General features: G+C 35.0%; 2 protein-coding genes across 2 annotated transcripts in view; one reads left to right on the forward strand and one right to left on the reverse strand.

The window, feature by feature from the left end:
- Nucleotides 1-17,265, reverse strand: part of ACAD11 (acyl-CoA dehydrogenase family member 11) — an 85,708-nt gene that overhangs the window by 22,266 nt on the left and 46,177 nt on the right. The gene's annotated exons all lie outside the window — the stretch shown is intronic.
- Nucleotides 6,677-12,780, forward strand: ACKR4 (atypical chemokine receptor 4). The gene is made up of 2 exons (XM_051961584.1): nt 6,677-8,386; nt 9,990-12,780. Exon 2 carries the CDS (start codon nt 9,999-10,001, stop codon nt 11,037-11,039), a length of 1,041 nt encoding a protein of 346 aa, XP_051817544.1. The 5' UTR covers nt 6,677-8,386; nt 9,990-9,998; the 3' UTR covers nt 11,040-12,780.

Raw genomic sequence — 17,265 nt, forward strand, 5'->3', positions numbered from 1 at the left:
ATCCTCAAACAGAAAATAAAAGAGGACAAAACATTTGATGGGATACAACTAGAATCTGGGAGTCGAGTGTACTCCTGTCACTGGATTTCTTTTCTTTTCTTTCTTAAATGAAAGGACTGCATTAGACAGCCTATAACACCATCAAATGATTTTTTTTTGGTTGAGATAGCTGGGGTTAAGTGACTTGCTCAGGGTCCCATAACTAGGATATATTAAGTGTCTGCAATAAAATTTGAACTCAGAGCCTCCTGACTTTAGGGTCGGTGCTCTATCCACTATGCTATCTAGGTGCCTCCATCACTGAATTTCTAGTGTAGAAAAATTCTGTTATGAAACTATTTAGTTTTAACCTGATAAAAGAAGTAGCAGAGCAAAAATAATCATAAAAGATGATAATGTAATGCATAATTATTATGCATCATTATAAATAATTATGATGATATATGAACAATATATTTAATATAACATCCAATATATCAATAATAGATTAATATAATAAATAATAATGTATAATATAATTTAAAAGTAATAATATTCAAATGTTTTCTCAAGAAAACATTTTGGTTCCTTTTAAATAAAGGTCTCTCTTAAGAACTTTAGGATTGATTATATGATGTGGGAGACCCTGGCCCAGGGCCGCCAGCATGGCGAACCCTCATCAGAGAAGGGCTTGTCCATGAGCCAAGCAGAATTGGATTAGCCCAAAAGAAATGTGAGATACACAAAATTAGAGAAGTTAGCCCAGATGTTCACATGGCCTATTTGTGTGCGACCTGTGGCAGGCGTTCTGTGCTCCTATTGGTCTGATCAGCCACAATCAGACACACTGCAACCCAATTCTAACAGTGATTTCATTTTGGTCCTTTTCGAGAGCAAAGGACAATAACCAACTAGCCAAGCACTAGAATAAGCTCTAGCCACACAGACACCAAAAGGAAGATGCTCCCTGCCCTTGAGGAATTTGCATTCTAATAAAAAAAGGCATTATTTATAGGAGAGTAATGGTCAAAGAATTTTGGAAATTTATAGGGATGGGGAGGGGAGAGATGAGAGAGAGAGAGAGGAGAGAGAGAGAGAGAGAGAGAGAAGAGAGAGAGAGAGAGAGAATGAATATGTGTGTGTGTGTGTGAAGAAATCCAAGAGAAGCCGGCCTGAAGCCTAGTCCGAAATGCAGTGAGCCATTCAAATAAGCATGAATTAGGACTGGGGGCCCTAGAGCAGATTCTGGATTGAAAAGGTTTATATAATCTTCAGATAGTGAATGAAGGGGAAGAGGAAAATGTTGGGAAGAGCAAACATTTGGGCATATGCTCTGCTAAGCAGTTCCCTATCAGTAAACTTAAAATATAATGCTCTCCCTATTATGATTTATTGCTGCAAACTATAGAAAACCATATTCTCATTCACACAATCATCAAGAATTACACTCATATTGTAAGCAAAGATTTCTATTGGAATTTGAGGGAAATTCTCCTCATCTCCCCACACAAATTCTGAAAAGTTATCTTTCCATCATCTAACTCAATTTCAATTGATCAAGGATGGACAGAAGCAGCTACACCCAAAGAAAGAACACTGGGAAATGAATGTAAACTGTTTGCATTTTTGTTTTTCTTCCCGGTTATTTTTATCTTCTGAATCCAATTCTTCCTGTGCAGCAAGAGAACTGTTCGGTTCTGCAAACATATATTGTATCTAGGATATACTGCAACCTACTTAACATGTACAGGACTGCTTGCCATCTGGGAGAGGAGGTGGAGGGAGGAAGGGGAAAAATCAGAACAGAAATGAGTGCAAGGGATAATGTTGTAAAAAATTACCCTGGCATGAGTTCTATCAATAAAAAGTTATTTTAAAAAAAGTTATCTTTCCATCATAAGTGGGGAAAATTCAGTGCTGAGGGTGGGGTGTTTAATTCACTCCACCTCATTAATGGCAGAGAAAGGCAGAGTGCTCTACCAGGTGGAAGTCTGGTTTTGGAGGCAGGAGGTCTCGTGTTCATTCTGGCTTTGGATGCTAACCAAGTGCCTTTGGGAAAGTCATGTCCTCAGGGTTGTAGGCAGCTCTCTGCAATTATCCATTGTGAATGCTGCTGATACTGGGAAAATGGCAGGTCTGAGGCAGGTGGTGGTGGTCCAGTCCAGCTGCCTTGTGACACAATTGGACCCCCGAGGCTTAGTGAAGATGGATCTTTGTCTCCTAGAATCCCCACTCGGGCTCTGTCCCTTATGCCATGGAACCTGTTCAAAGATTCATGTATATGTGGTCTGAGTTCAAGAGGATGAAAGAGGAAATTGTATTCCTACAGATGTTCCTCCACTCTGCTGTGGAGATGGGCCCTCCTGCCTCGGAACCCCACCGCTGGAGTGGGGAGGTCCTGAGGGACAACTCTCCCCCATCCCCATCCCACCATTCCACAGGCCCAGCTCTCAAAGCCATCACGTACAGAGAAGGGGCTGCCAGCCCAACTGCTTAATGCTGAGCTCTCATGGGAGGCAGTGTGTGTGGCCAAGCACTGCTGCCATTTTCTCTCAGTCTTAGATGGGAAAGCCCAGGACTGGAAAGCCAAGAACTTTGGAAAAAGGGATGCTGCTCCATATAGTGTCAAATGGCTCAGCGTCAGAATCTGATATAAATTTATCAGCAGAAATGGCATGAAAGAAGAGGTATGACCATTGACAAAGACCATGGTGCCTTTCCATCTGACTTGCACCTGAAATTTCCAGGAAGAATTGTCTTCCCCCCTGAAATGTGAGCTCCTTGAGGTCTGGGGATGTCTCACTTTTGTATTTGTATCCCTATTTTTCTACTGCTTCAGCACAATGCTTTATATATGTATCCAATATTGGGAACTTCTGGCAATGTAATAATGAATAAGAAAGTGAAATAAAGTCAGCTGGCACTTAGTAAGTGCTTAGGAGGTCCCAGGGACAGCTAGATAGATAGTTCAGTGAATAGAGCAAAGGGCTGGAGTCAGGAAGACCTACATTCAAATTCAGCCTCAGGCACTTAATAGTTGCGTGACCCTGCGCAAGCCACTAGATCTCTGTTTGCCTTAATTCACCAGAGAAGGAAATGGCAAACCACTCCAGTATCTTTACCAAGAAAACCCCATGGTTTGGACAGGATGGTCTATGGGGTCATGAAAAGTTGGCTATGACTAAATGACTGCATAACAGTTACTAGAAAGGCAAAAAACAGTCTGTGTCTCCCAGAACTCACGCTCTGATGGGGAAACAGCAAACAAGTATGTACAAATAAGATAAACAACTAGGACCCACCTAGTATGAATAATGAATTCTGCAAAGTAGTCATGTTATTTAAATTCATGCTATTTGAATTTGTAATTATAAGTAAAATATAATTTCAGATCCAATGTAAAAATAAAATTTTAATCTATTACTATAACAGGAAAGGATAAGAAAAACATATTTCTGATTCAAGTTTAGGATGAACAATAGGGTAGTTATTGAAAGAAAATTTTTAAAAAAATTACAATGACTTAATATCACACCTAAAAATTAGCCTAAACTTATAATGAAATATTATTATTATTGCTAGAAATACTCAATATCTTTAAACCTTCATACATAAGCTGGTAAATAGACTTTCATCTATCTTTCCTCAAATATAAATTCTTCCATTCTCTTACAATAAATCAAGTATAGCTGCATGAAATGGAGCGTTATTTAAAACTGTTTTGTGATTTTTCTTGTGATAGAACTCTTCTTGCAATATTCTTCAGTTGAAAAAAATTTGAAAAGTAGTCTTTAGTCACTCATGTTTTCTTATTTGTCTGACAAAGAAACAGAAACAATCAATGGTAACAGCTTCTCAGAGTACTGAGATTTTGAAATTGTTAACTAAGAGCTGATTTTCTTAAGAATTCCCTTCTGTAGTTGTGATGAGTTTAGAGTTCCTGGTGGTCAGGGAGTTAAATGATGAGGTCAGTGGCAGGTTTGGGGTTCAGGGAACCAAATGAAGAGGTTTGGCTTCCCTAAATGCCCTTTGGATTCAGCATATGGCAGGGAGTTGTGGGAACCCCTTCTGGAAGTGCAGAAGTCCTTCATAAAGGAATTTTATGAACCCAAAAAGTTAGACTGGTAAAAGAAATTTATTATTGGCATTGGGAAGTCAGTCTTTGCTATGCATGAGTAGAAAGATTGAATTCCTTAGTGGCAAAGTCCTGGCAGAGAGATATAAAGTTTCTAGTGGAGGAGTTCTGGCAGAGAGATAGAGAATTTCTAGCAGAGAAAAACCCGACAGAGACGTATAAAGTCTTGTTAGGGAAATAGGTGAGGAAGAGATAGAGGGTAATGCTTAAAGAGATTATCATTTCAGTGGGCAGAGGTTGCAGCTATGCTAGGGAGAGAGAAGTTCCTTGGCATGTTAGGTCCTCTGCAAGGACTGAGCCCCAAGTTGGCTCATTTTATAATTGAGGCCTTGGCTACAAGCTGAGAGTTGCTCTTGATGGGAGCTGTGCAGCTTGAGCTGAAATTTGAATAGAGAATCTTAGAATTGAATGCGTGTTTCTCAATTAATCTCTAATTTAATGGGGTTAGAATCTCCAACGGGATTCAACTAGCCCCAACCATTGATAACAGAATGAAGCTGTTTGTCCTGTTTCCCTCTGCGGGGTCTTTTACACAGGTCAGAATTCAAGGAGACTTTCTCCTTGAAGGAGCTTTTGAGAGAGAGAGTTTCAGGGTTCCCCCTCATCAGTTGGACCATCTTTATACTTTTGAAATCCAGGCGAATGTTTTCTTTCTTAGAAATGTAAACTCCAAAAGATATCAATTTCCCCCCCCAAAAAAAAATCTATTTTATTCAAATTCAAAATATGTTAATTAACCACCTCTACCTTCTTCAACTATTTCCTTCAAAACAGGACATTTTGCTGCTATGATTGCATTTGCGCTGTTTCTCCAGTAATTTTAACATAATACAATTTTAACATTTACATCAGTTTCAAAGTGAATAAACCAACTAAGGTTTACAGTAAGATTCTTTATTGTCCATTTCATTTCCATTTTTTCCTGCTGGCTTAAATCATTATGAAATGTTTTCCTGAATGGCTTAAGAGGACACAATCTGCTGTCCATATGATTGAAAGATGCCCCATTTCTATCACTGTTTACACTTCCATCACTGTAATACTATGAATTCCTTGTACTTTGTTGATAGGGTACAGTTTCTAGGGGAAATATAGCTGTAATCCTGAGGCCCCCCTGACCTTAGAATGTTATAATTGTTCTAACAATCTGTCTATCAAAAATCCTAAAGTCTCCTGGCCTTAGGAATATAATAATAAAGTTTTATATTTCTTCCTTTAGACTTTAGAGACAATATAGCAGTAATCCTGTGGTCCCCTGACCTTATATTGTTCTAACCATCTGTCTGTCAATGATCCTACAGTCTCCTGGACTTAAGAATACTATAATAGAGTCCTACAAACATTGCTGAATGTCAGATAGATAATCTGTTGATCAGTGATAACCAAGTTCCTGAGATAAGAGTGAAGAGACCACCCCTCAAATCTACCTGTAAGCCATAAGATTAGCAAATAATTAACATGAAGCTCTGGTCTCTCTAACTTTGTCCTATAAATTTTATTTTCTTACTCCTGGTTCTCTGCTAAATCCTTTTGGAACTTAGGCTGGCTTCACTTAGTGTTACATTTATAATAAACTTTGCCCCTTGACTTGGGGATGGGCTCAAGCCTGCAAATTCTTCTCATAATAACATTTTGCAACCTCAACCTTTGGGGTCTCTTTTGAACCTTAAGAATTTTGCAAACCTCAAAAGCCTGTGTAACTTTATCTCTTTTATTTCGTTTCTGTGCTTTATATTACTCCATATTGTACATTCAACTATTTCAAAATATTGTCCTTTTTTTGGAGTCCCTATGACTACCCTTATGTTATTCAATTACATCTAATTTTTGTTCTCAATGTAAAAACAGGTCTCTTCTTTTTTGCATGACTGTTGGTAATAAAGTACACAGCATGTCAGCTCCACATGTAATCAAAGACAAATGCAGACTGAGAAAGCATGACAAATACTTTGACCAACTCACAAGCATAGCATTAATTCTGGATTATATTAAACATGGCTTGGTATTATTTTATAATTCACATTAAATCTAATTTCACATTATTCAAACTCTCCTCAATTTCAATCTAGTTTTATACAAGACAAATTGGAGAGCATGTCAGAAAGAAGACATCAGTGTTAATAGGGCTCAGGAAAGGCTTCTTAGAGAAGGCAAGAAGAAGCAAAGCAAATTCTAACAAAGGAGTTAAACAATGAAAATGCAGAGTAAGGAGATGGACTATTTTGTGTGAGGAATAGCAAGAAGCCCAGTGTTATGAGATGATAGAATAAGCAGAGCAGAGAGGGGAAAAGTTGTGATGATACTGTAAAAGTGAGAAGGTTGGGGTGGGATGTGGGGGGACAGGCTATTAAGAGCAATAAATGTCAGAGGATTTTATATTTAATTTCAGAAGTAATAGGGAACCATTGAAGTTTACTCAACAGACCTGAGATTTCCAAAGATCTATTCGGATAGCTGACTGGAGAATCAACTGCCCTGGGAACAGATTTGAGGCAAGGAAACCAATCAATAGACTGATGCAAGAATCCAGGTGCAATCAACTGGCCACTGTTAATGGCTTAGCCAGAGAGAAGAGGGGGGCTTTAGCTACAAGTTTACTGCTGGCTAATGCCAAAATGATTAACTCTGGGGTCAAGTAGAACATTCTTCCTGCATCAAGTCCCTTTCCATGCTAGTCCATCCTATATAGGAAGCCACAGTGATTTTCTCTAAGTGCAGACCTGATTGCATTACTCAGTAAGCCTCAGGGGCTTGGTACTGATTCTAGCATTCAAACTCTTTTGCTTCGATTTAAAACTCTCCATCTCCCATTTGTTTTCAGGTTCCTAAGACATTCTTCCCTCTCCCACACTCTGGGATCTAGCCAAATTAGCTTTCCCTCTGACACATACATCTCAGGATCTTGCCCTGCCAGGGTTAGAAATTTACTCCTTCCTCACTACCACTTTTTTTCTTCAAAATACAGCTCAAATACCACCTTCTTTAGGGATGGATAAACCATGGCCCTCAATGACACATTTTAAAATAAAATTTTATTTTATTTAAATCTTTGTTCCCAAGCTACAAACATAGGATTTGACCTTGGCTTTACTTTGCTGATCTGTTCTACATGAAGCTTTTTCTTCTACCCAAATTGCTGGTTTCCTCCCTTCTAAGCCACTTTTATTTATCTACTCTGTACTTAACTATGTTATTCTTTATATATATATCTTCTGAATATACTTATATTTGTATTAGTCTCCTAGACAAGGTACTGTTTCATTTCTTTGACATTTGTATCCCCTGTGCCTAGCAAAATACCTAGGAAACAATAGGTGCTTTATAAATGCTTGCTGACTGGTATAGCTAGAAAGATTAAGGGTCTGATACAATACAAATACAATACAAAACCAAAATTTTAAACTTTACCTAATAATTGCTTAAGATTTAATAATAGGATCACATGAAAAGGAAAAAGGAAAAAAAAGATCTTTTATAGTTGCGAGAAAGAAGGGGGTGGTGAGCATTGTTTGAATCTTAATCTCATTGGATTTGGTTTAGGAAGGGAATATCATACATACTTAGTTTGGTATAGAAATTGTCTCATCTCATAGGAAAGTAGGAGAGGAATGGGGAAAAGAAAGGGGGAGGTTAGCAGAAGGGAGGATAGAAGTAGAAGGGGAAAGGAAAGGGGGGCTGAAAAAATGGAGAGCAGATTGAGGGAGGTAGGGAGTCAGAAGATTTAGTAGTAGATACACAAATAGCTCTTTGAAGAGTTTACTCTCAATTGCAATGATTTACTTTTATCAGACATCAGGTAGCTACTTCAAAGATAAAGCCTGACATTTCCTTATAAAAGAGAAAAATAACATTTAATGTTACAAGGTTATGTAATTTTATCTGCACCGATGCTCTTGAGTGAATTTCTATTTTGGTCTTTCAGTTACATCTGCAGCTACTCTCTTGTATTTTTGGCAGCAATAAGCATATTTACAAGGTTTTAATTTTTTTCAAATGAGATGCTACTCTTTCAAATCCATTTCCCAAAGAACTTGGGTCCTTAGGATGTATATTAGCATGGAACAATAAGACAAAAGTGTTCCAAGTCTTCCTGGAGTTAGTTTTCCGGAAGACAGAAAGAAAAAAAAATCAGATGTAAACGAAGGCTCCCTTGGCTAAGAAACCGAGAGGCGGGGAGTCAGACTGAGAACAAAAGTAAAATGAATTAGACCAAACTGACTTTAGACTTCACAGTCTCTGCATGAGTCTACACTCGGCTGCTCTCCAGAACAGGTCAGTTATTTCTTATTCATTCCAATGTACCTTAAATTGGACAGATATTTTTATTTACATATTTAAAGGGGACGACTTTGTAAAGGGATTTAAAGGCACACAGTCAAAATATGGTGTCATTTGTAAAAACAATTATTTTTTCAACTTTTAAATAAAGTTTAGTGGCAGAATAATATCATTCCTCTTATTTTGTACTTAAATAGCATTACACAGAAAGAATTTCAAAAATATGCTCTTTTCTTTTATTTCATCATGAGGGCAAAAAACATGCCACTATTTTGAATTATTTTATTGTACAACTATAGTGATTTTTATAGATAATCATCTGCCACCAAATAATCTTCTCTTTCTCCTTTTCAATTCTGCTTTCATGCTTTTAGGAATACTAATGAGGAATATTAATGACTTCCACTTGAACGTTTGAAGATTATGTTTCCTCTGATATAGCTGTGCTTTCTCTCAAGATTTCTTTAAACTGAAGGAATTAGTATTAATTGTTTTATGTTGTGTTTCTAAATGGTATACTAGGAAAAGATGAAGAGCCATAAGTAATTTTTTTCAGTGAATTTAGGAGGAAAATAATTAAATTTATTAATGCCTAGATATTACATAATGAAAGTGGTTTATGTTTATATAGCATCTCCTCCTATAAGCTCTACTGTATCCCACTTTCTGTATTTAAAATAAAAGGGCAAATGTAATACTTTTCTCTTGCAAGAAAAAAATTCAGTTATTTGTGTTTCTTTGTTTTTTTTAAACTGTGCTTTCATTCTTGATGGGTTATTATTCAAAAATCCACAAAGAAAAAATCCATGGGAGAATATGAGTATTCTTTTTAAAAAAATCAAAACTTTGAAAGTTACTATATATTTTTTATTATTATTTAAGAATAGCATTGTTCCTAATGGTTGGGAGGGAAGTCAGCCAAATATAGTATTTAACAGATGCTAACATCTCCTGAACAGATACCAAAACATGAAAGAGCTGTAATTCTATAAAAACAACCTGGGCTTTTTAGAGTCTGGCAGCTGAGAGATTAATTTAACTAATCTTCCCCCTCATTTTACATGATTGCTTTGAGCTCAACTGTCCAAACTACAAACTTAAGGCGGGAGGGGGGGAAGAGAGAGAGGAAGGATTCTGTAACAGTTTCTGTGACAGACCTGGCTCAATTTTCAGAGTTCTTACTTTTCTTAAATAAACTTTTTTTTTCATACTTTTGCTTAGTGTCTGTACAGTATGAAAAACCAACAACATATTTATTCCATTTCCCTAATGCAAATTAAGACACATTTCCAGTCTCTTTGATAGTTATCAAAAAAGAAGAAAAATATTAAATCATTGTTTCTGTGGATACGCATCCAACATGGTTTTGACTAAAATCAATAAGCCTACTTAAAAAAAAAAGTAATTTCATTCCAAAGAATGTTTCATAGTCAAGTTCTGGCCAGCCACAGACATCATCTAGTCACTGATTATAGACTGTGAAATGAGCAAAAGCTTATTTTCTCAACAGGAATGAAAATTATGTGAAATTAAAAAAAAGTTTATTTGTATAATACTCTGGTTGACTAATAAATTCATTATTGTATCTGCTTTGTAGATTGTGGCCATGGATCAGCCAATGGATTACTATTATGATGAAAATGAAGTAAATGGCACTCAGGATTATAGTCAGTATGAAATACTCTGTGTCAAAGAGGAGGTCAGAAACTTTGCCAAGGTATTCTTGCCAACCTTTTACACAGTGGCTTTTATTGTTGGGATTGCAGGAAATTCCACAGTGGTGGCTATCTACGCCTATTATAAGAAACAGAAAACCAAAACCGACATGTATATCATGAATCTGGCAGTGGCCGATTTGCTTCTGCTCATCACCTTGCCATTTTGGGCAGTTAATGCAGTGCACGGATGGGTACTAGGGGTACCAATGTGCAAACTGACGTCAGCCTTATTCACCATAAATTTTGTCTCTGGGATGCAGTTTCTGGCCTGCATCAGCATAGACAGATACTCTGCAATCACTAAAGTCCCAGGGCATCAAAGAGCAGGAAGACCATGTTGGATTATTTGTGTCGTTGTCTGGATCACTGCAATATTGCTGAGCATACCTCAACTGGTTTTTAACACAGTGAATGACAAGAAGAGATGCCTGCCCATATTTCCACACCACCTAGGAATAACAATGAAAGCATCAATTCAGATCCTGGAAATTTGCCTAGGGTTTGTATTACCCTTTCTCATAATGGGAGTTTGCTATTCTATAATTGCCAGGATACTCATCAAGATGCCCAACATGAAGAAATCTCGGGCCCTCCAGGTTCTACTCGCAGTTGTGGTTGTTTTCATTGTTACTCAGCTGCCGTACAACATAGTAAAGTTCTGGCAAGCCATCGACATCATCTTTTCGCTGATTACTGACTGTGAAATGAGTAAGCGCATGGATGTGGCCATCCAAATCACAAAGAGCTTGGCCCTTTGTCACAGCTGTCTCAACCCAATCCTATATGCTTTTATGGGATCCTCTTTTAAAATGCACATTACCAAAATGGTGAAGAAATATGGCTACTGGAGGAGACAGAGACAAAATCCAGAAGACATCCCTTTTGATTCTGACGGTCTCACAGAACCAACAAGTACTTTTAGTATCTAGCAGGTAGACTGATTTCTTTGTTCAGTGGGGTGCATGATGCTGCTCAATGGATTCTAATATGGGAGAATATATCTGCATTTATCAGAGATTTAAATTTCAGTGTGGGACACTAAGCCATATATCTAGATAACACATAACAACATGAGTGACATTCCCCCATGTGACCTCAAAAAAATCTAGTACATTAGAATTAAAACAATAATGACAACTACAAGAAGTGGAAAGGAAGGAATCCCAACAGAAAAAACAGTAGAAACTTAGGAAATGCAAGCAAAGAAACTCCTAAGGCAATAAAAGACATAGTAAAGGGTAAGAAAATGTTACAAATAATCTCTGACTGCAGAGAATAATTCTGTAACAACTTGAATCAAAGAAAATATACTAACCAATCCTAAAAACTGTTGGAAGACTTAGTAAAAGAATCAAAGCAAGAGATAAAGAGGAAGATTGAGACTCTCAAAGAAAACCCAAGAATAAGAATGGGTGACTCAAAACAAAAGGCTGAAAAACCTTGAGGAGACACCTAGTAGGAGTAGTAGGAGACATCTAGAAAAATAATAGACAGCCTTGAAAAACTCAGTATTCTATACAAAGAGGATGCAGGTGAACATGGAACCGGATAGCACTTTATGTACATTAGATATAAATGTAAGGGAGAGCTAGTGGACAATACAAATCAAGACTAAGCAGGAGGTCTACCATCCATCCCATCCTACTGTACAGGAACAGTCAGATTCTAGCCATGATAAAAAGTCCTAATTTAGAGAGGAAAGCTTGAAATATGAATAAACAGAAGAAAACATGTATGACAATAACAATAAAAAGGACTTTCACTATACAAATCTAGAGGAAGAGACTAGGTTTACAGTGTCTACAGGCAGGATTTTAGATAGAAATATAATTGCCCACAAGATCTAATAAAATTTCTAGACAGGATAAGACAAGAAATAAACAAAATATTTATAAATTAAATTATAGCTCTAGAAGAACAAAAAGAAGAATAAGTTTAATATAGGAGAGATGAAATTTCTTATATAAGTAATAGACCTCTTGGAAATGACAATATACAAAACAGAAATAAGTATCTATAGGAGACAATAAGAAATATTAAAACAAGATGAAAGGAATAAAAAGAGGAAAAAATAAGGTATCTTCTAATTAAAACAACTCACCTAGGAAACAGATCATAAAGTTAATCTAAGAACAATCAGATTAAAAACAATGATATTTTATTAAAATATTTTATATTTTTATAAAGAGATATTTTATTAAAAGAAATCACAAATGAAAACCACCCAAGTCCCTGAGAACCACTCACCTCCTGAAAGAAACCCACAAATGAAAATGCTCAAAAACATTATGGATCAGGTCCAGAGGAACTATGATCAGGATCATCCAAGATTTGGCAATTACAAAAATAAAGGTCAGAAAAGCTTCAAATATGATATTCTAAAAGGCAAAAGATAAAGACTTAAAAGAAGAACAATTATCTGGCAAAACTGAATATAATTCTACAAATAAAAATGGATTTTTAATGAATTAGAAGGCTTCCAAGCATTCTTGATGAAAAGACAAAAACAATCTCTAAAAACACTGAAGTCTAGAGAAACTGAGGAAGATAAATACACTGGGGCAATTGGAAGGGAATATATGAAAAAATGTTTGCATTTTAAAGGGAGGAGAAAAAATATTTACTTAGAATCCTAATGTCTTCAAAAAATAAAAAAAAAGTTAAATAAGACAGAGGGACTAGAGATGATTTTGTTCTGTTCTAATGATTTCAACTGAAGAAAAAAAAGAGGGTGGGAATGGAGTTCATTAAGGAAGAAAAGGGGGAGAGAAGAGACTGTCCTTGCATAAAGGAAGGGGTGGGGACAGCATATGTCACAAAAAACTCACTTCCATCTGAAATGGACAAAGGATGGTTGGAAACACACACACACACACACACCCCTGTTTGGTGTAAAAAGATGTCAAAGTAAACAGGATCAGAAAGGCTAGAAAAGAGAAGGGATTTAAGAGGGAGGATAGAATTAGGGAGGTAAGAGTAGTCATAAGAAAAATGTACTACAGTTCTGAAAGATAGATTGGAAATGAGGATTAAAGAGAAAAAAAAGGGGCAAAAATCTATGAGGGGGTTTGAGAACAGAAGGGAAGACGGTGGAGTAGTATATTACTAGTAGTGAGGAAACTTTTTTCTCACAACTTCTTTGGAAAGGAGATAGGGTAAGGAAAAGAAAACACAGAGGAGCAAAGAATAAAGAGATATATGATTAATAATCATTTCAAAAACATGAGTAGGATGTATTTCCCTTAAAACATAAAAGGAATGCAATATAAATTAGAAAGCAGAATTCAATAGTATGCTATTTACAAGAAACATACTTGAAATATAAAGATTTTCACAGTATTAAGATAAGGGTCTACAATGTAATTTATTATGTTCAACTGAACTCAAAAAGGAAAGGACAGCAATCATGAGTTTAGACAAGGCTAAAAAGAGACAGTTATAAGGGATGAAAAGGAAACTACATTTTACTTAAAGATACTATAAATTATAGATAAATTTCCAATATGAAGTATGAATTATCACTGAATAACAGAAAAGTTAACTGACTTACAGGGAAAAAGCGACAGTTGATTATAATAGTTGGGGACCTCAATGTACCTATTTCAGATTTAGACAAAGCTCATAAAAAAGATAGGGACCTGAAGAGAACTTCAGATTTCTGGTTTACTGAATGAGAAAAGGAATATAGATACTTCTCAGCTCTGCAGGATACATTTACGAAAACTAATCAGTTTTGGAGCCATAATACCTTCAAAAAATAGAAAAATTAGTAGAATATTAAAATATTCCTTATATACTACAAGGTAAAAAATTAAACATGCTCTTGAAGGAAGAATTTTAAAAAACTGGAGACTAAACAAGTTAATCCTAAAGAATTCATGGGTCAAAGAATTAAAAACAATATTAAATTTCATTAAGTAATAAAAGAGCATAGCAAAATTGTAAGGAAATTTCCACAAACAGTTCTAAGCAGAAAATTTAAATGCTTAAAATAATTTAACACTAGAAAATCTATATACTTTCAACAAAAAAATAAGAAAAATAACAGAATGAATTGGATATGAAACAAACATAAAACCTAGAAAAACTCCGAATAGATATTGTGAAAATCAAAGATAAGATTTTTTTTAAATCATTCAATTGGTAAATAAAGTAAGAGCTATTTTAAAAAATAATAAGCCAAATAAGCTCTTAATTAGCATTAAGAAAATCAAATTGTTTGTGTCAAAAATTAAAGAAGAAAAATCACCACAAATGGAGAAATAAAGGAAATTTCAATTAAATGCCAATTTTTTTGACAATTTAAGTGAAATGGATAAACATCTACAAAATTTAAACCACCAAGATTATAAGAATATGAAAGACAAAACTTAAATAACCAAATTCAGAAAAACAAAACAGTAACCAAGGAAAGTCAAATGAGAGAAAAGAAATTATAGACCAGTATCAAAGTATTGCAAATATTTTAAATAGATTAAAAAACCTAGCAAATAGTATAAAATTTACACAAAAGATTTATAGTATGATAAAGTAAGTTTTATATTAAGTATAATATTGGTTCAATATTAGGAAAACTATTAACATAACAGACAATGTTAATAACTAATACTCTTTGACTAAAATAAATTCTGGATAGATATAATCTATACATAAAAGATCACATAATAAGTAAGTAAGAGTAATAGAGAACAAACACTTTTCATAATCATAGCTATGGCTCATAAAGAGCTCATGTCCAAACAAGGAAAGTACGTTCACAAAAAAATTATTATAGTTAAAATGGAAGAGAAACAGTTAAGTGAGTTAAAAAAAAATGCCACCAGTTTCTAGGATAAAGGACTGATATCCTAGAAATATAGAGAACTAATTTCAAGATATAAAAATGTGAACTATTCCTCAGTACATAATAGGCAATAGACATAAACAGTTCTCTCAAAGGAAGAATCCCAAGCTATCAATAGACAGAAGCTTTAAAAAGTTTCAAATTACTACTAGAGAAATGCACACATCATCTTATACCTGTGAGATTGGTAAAGCTGACAAAAATGAAAAAGTGAATGGGGGGGGGGGGATTGTGGAAGACAGGCACACTCTCCACTGCTGATAGGCTAGTGAAATAGTCCATTCATTCTAGAAAGTATTTTGGAATTATGCCCCCCAAATCACTAAATTGTACATACTTTTATCCCGGCAATATCACTGTTAGGTCTTTATAATTCCAAAAGAGTTTAAGACTAATGTTCACAAATATAGCAGCATTTCTTGATTTAGCAAAGAACTGGGAACAAAGGGGATGCCCTTCAAATGGGGAATGGGTAAACAAATGATGGCATAGGAATATAATTAAACATTATGTGCCATAAGAAATTGTAAAATTGTAAATTGTAGAACTTGTAAAAAGGATGTTTTAGAGAAATCTGTGAAGATTTATATGAAATGATGTAGCGTGAAGTAAGCAGAAAGAGAACATCAAAACTATATACAAAACTATAAATATTCACACAATAATAACATTGCAATAAAAAACTATTTGGAAAGCTTCAATATCTATCAATATTATAGCAACCAAACATAATTCCTGAGAACCTTATGCTACTCACTTCCTAAAAGAAGAGTGATGAACTGAAGTGCAAAATGATCTATCCATTTTTGGAATGACAACCGTGGCTATATTCTTTTTGTTACAAGGATTATTATTTGTATTTTTTAAATATGGGGGAAGGGGTTGAAAAACAAAAAAAGAAAGAAAAAAGAAAGAAAACATTTTTCAAACTTTACAAAAAGAAACTGTAGTACTAGAATAATTTAAAGTGAGCAGAAGCCTGGTCTGTAATGGGGAAAAGGAAGACACTTGTTTGTAAAAAAGGGTAGATACAGAGAGAGAGCTGTATCAAGCTAAAAGTAAATTATAGTTACAAGCAGAGTGGAGGCATACTTGATTTGAGTCTGGACTAGGAAGGGAAGAGGAAGAGAATGGATTAAAATCTGATTGTTCCAACCTCTTAGGGACCAAATTTTCAAGGAAGAAACATTATAAAAAAGATCTATTGGTGGAGAGAAAAAAACCAAGCTTAAGCATCATAACCATAAATGTGAAAGGGATAAATTTATTCATAAAGCAAAAAGGGTAGAAGAATGAATCAGAAAACAAACCTCAGCTATTTGTCACATATAAGAAATATTCTTAAAACACAAATATTCATACAAAAATAACATAAAGAGCTGAAATATTGCTTCTCATTTGAATCTCAAATAACAGTAGTGTAAATCATGACCACAGACAGGGCAGTAGTTAAATAACGTCATAAAAGGAAACCACATGATGCTTAAACACACTATAGATAATGAAAACATACATTTTAAATATGCATACACCAAAAGATATTAGTACCTAAATGCTTTAAGTAAAAATAACTAAATTATCACATTACCTAGAGAGTAAGAAAAAGAGTTGTTGATAGTAAATATTTCTCATTCTGATTTAGCTATCTAGTAGAAAGATAAGCAAGAAGTTAAGGATGTGAATGAAATGTTAGACATAATAGCTCTTTGGTAAACTACTAAACATAAAGATTTACAAGAAACAGAAAAGAAACCAGAAACTACTATACTCAATTTTGGCAAGTTAGCAAAACAGGAAATAGGTAATATAAACACTCCAACCTCAGAGAGTAAAATTAATTAAGTCATAAGTAACAATCTAAGGGAAGGAATCCTACTGCAGAAAGACTTATAAATTATTCCCATAAAGCATTTAATCAATAATTTCTTCATTACACAAACTGCTTTTGAGCACAGAAAGAAGGTATCTTACCAATTTCTTTCTATGTGGCAAAAGTGGTCCTAATATCTACCAAGAAGAGGTAAAGCAGAGAAAGAAAATATAGGCAAGCATCATTAATAAATTTTTTATAAATTTATGAAATTTGTTAAAAAATTTATTAATAGGGGCAGCTAGGTGGTGCAGTAGATAGAGCACCAGCCCTGAAGTCAGGAGGACCTGAGTTCAAATCTGACTTAACACTTACTAGCTGTGTGACCCTGGGCAAGTCACTTAACCCCAATTGCCTCAGCAAAAAAAAAAAAAAAAAAAAAATGATATGATGATTAAATCTGATAGACATGGCTCTTTTCAACAATGAGATGACTGAGGCC

Source organism: Antechinus flavipes, chromosome 5 (assembly GCF_016432865.1).
Source record: "Antechinus flavipes isolate AdamAnt ecotype Samford, QLD, Australia chromosome 5, AdamAnt_v2, whole genome shotgun sequence".
Classification (NCBI taxonomy): domain Eukaryota; kingdom Metazoa; phylum Chordata; class Mammalia; order Dasyuromorphia; family Dasyuridae; genus Antechinus; species Antechinus flavipes.

Bases quoted from the DNA above. Each gene is read 5' to 3' on its own strand.
- ACKR4 (XM_051961584.1), top strand. From the start codon at position 9,999: ATGGATCAGCCAATGGATTACTATTATGATGAAAATGAAGTAAATGGC.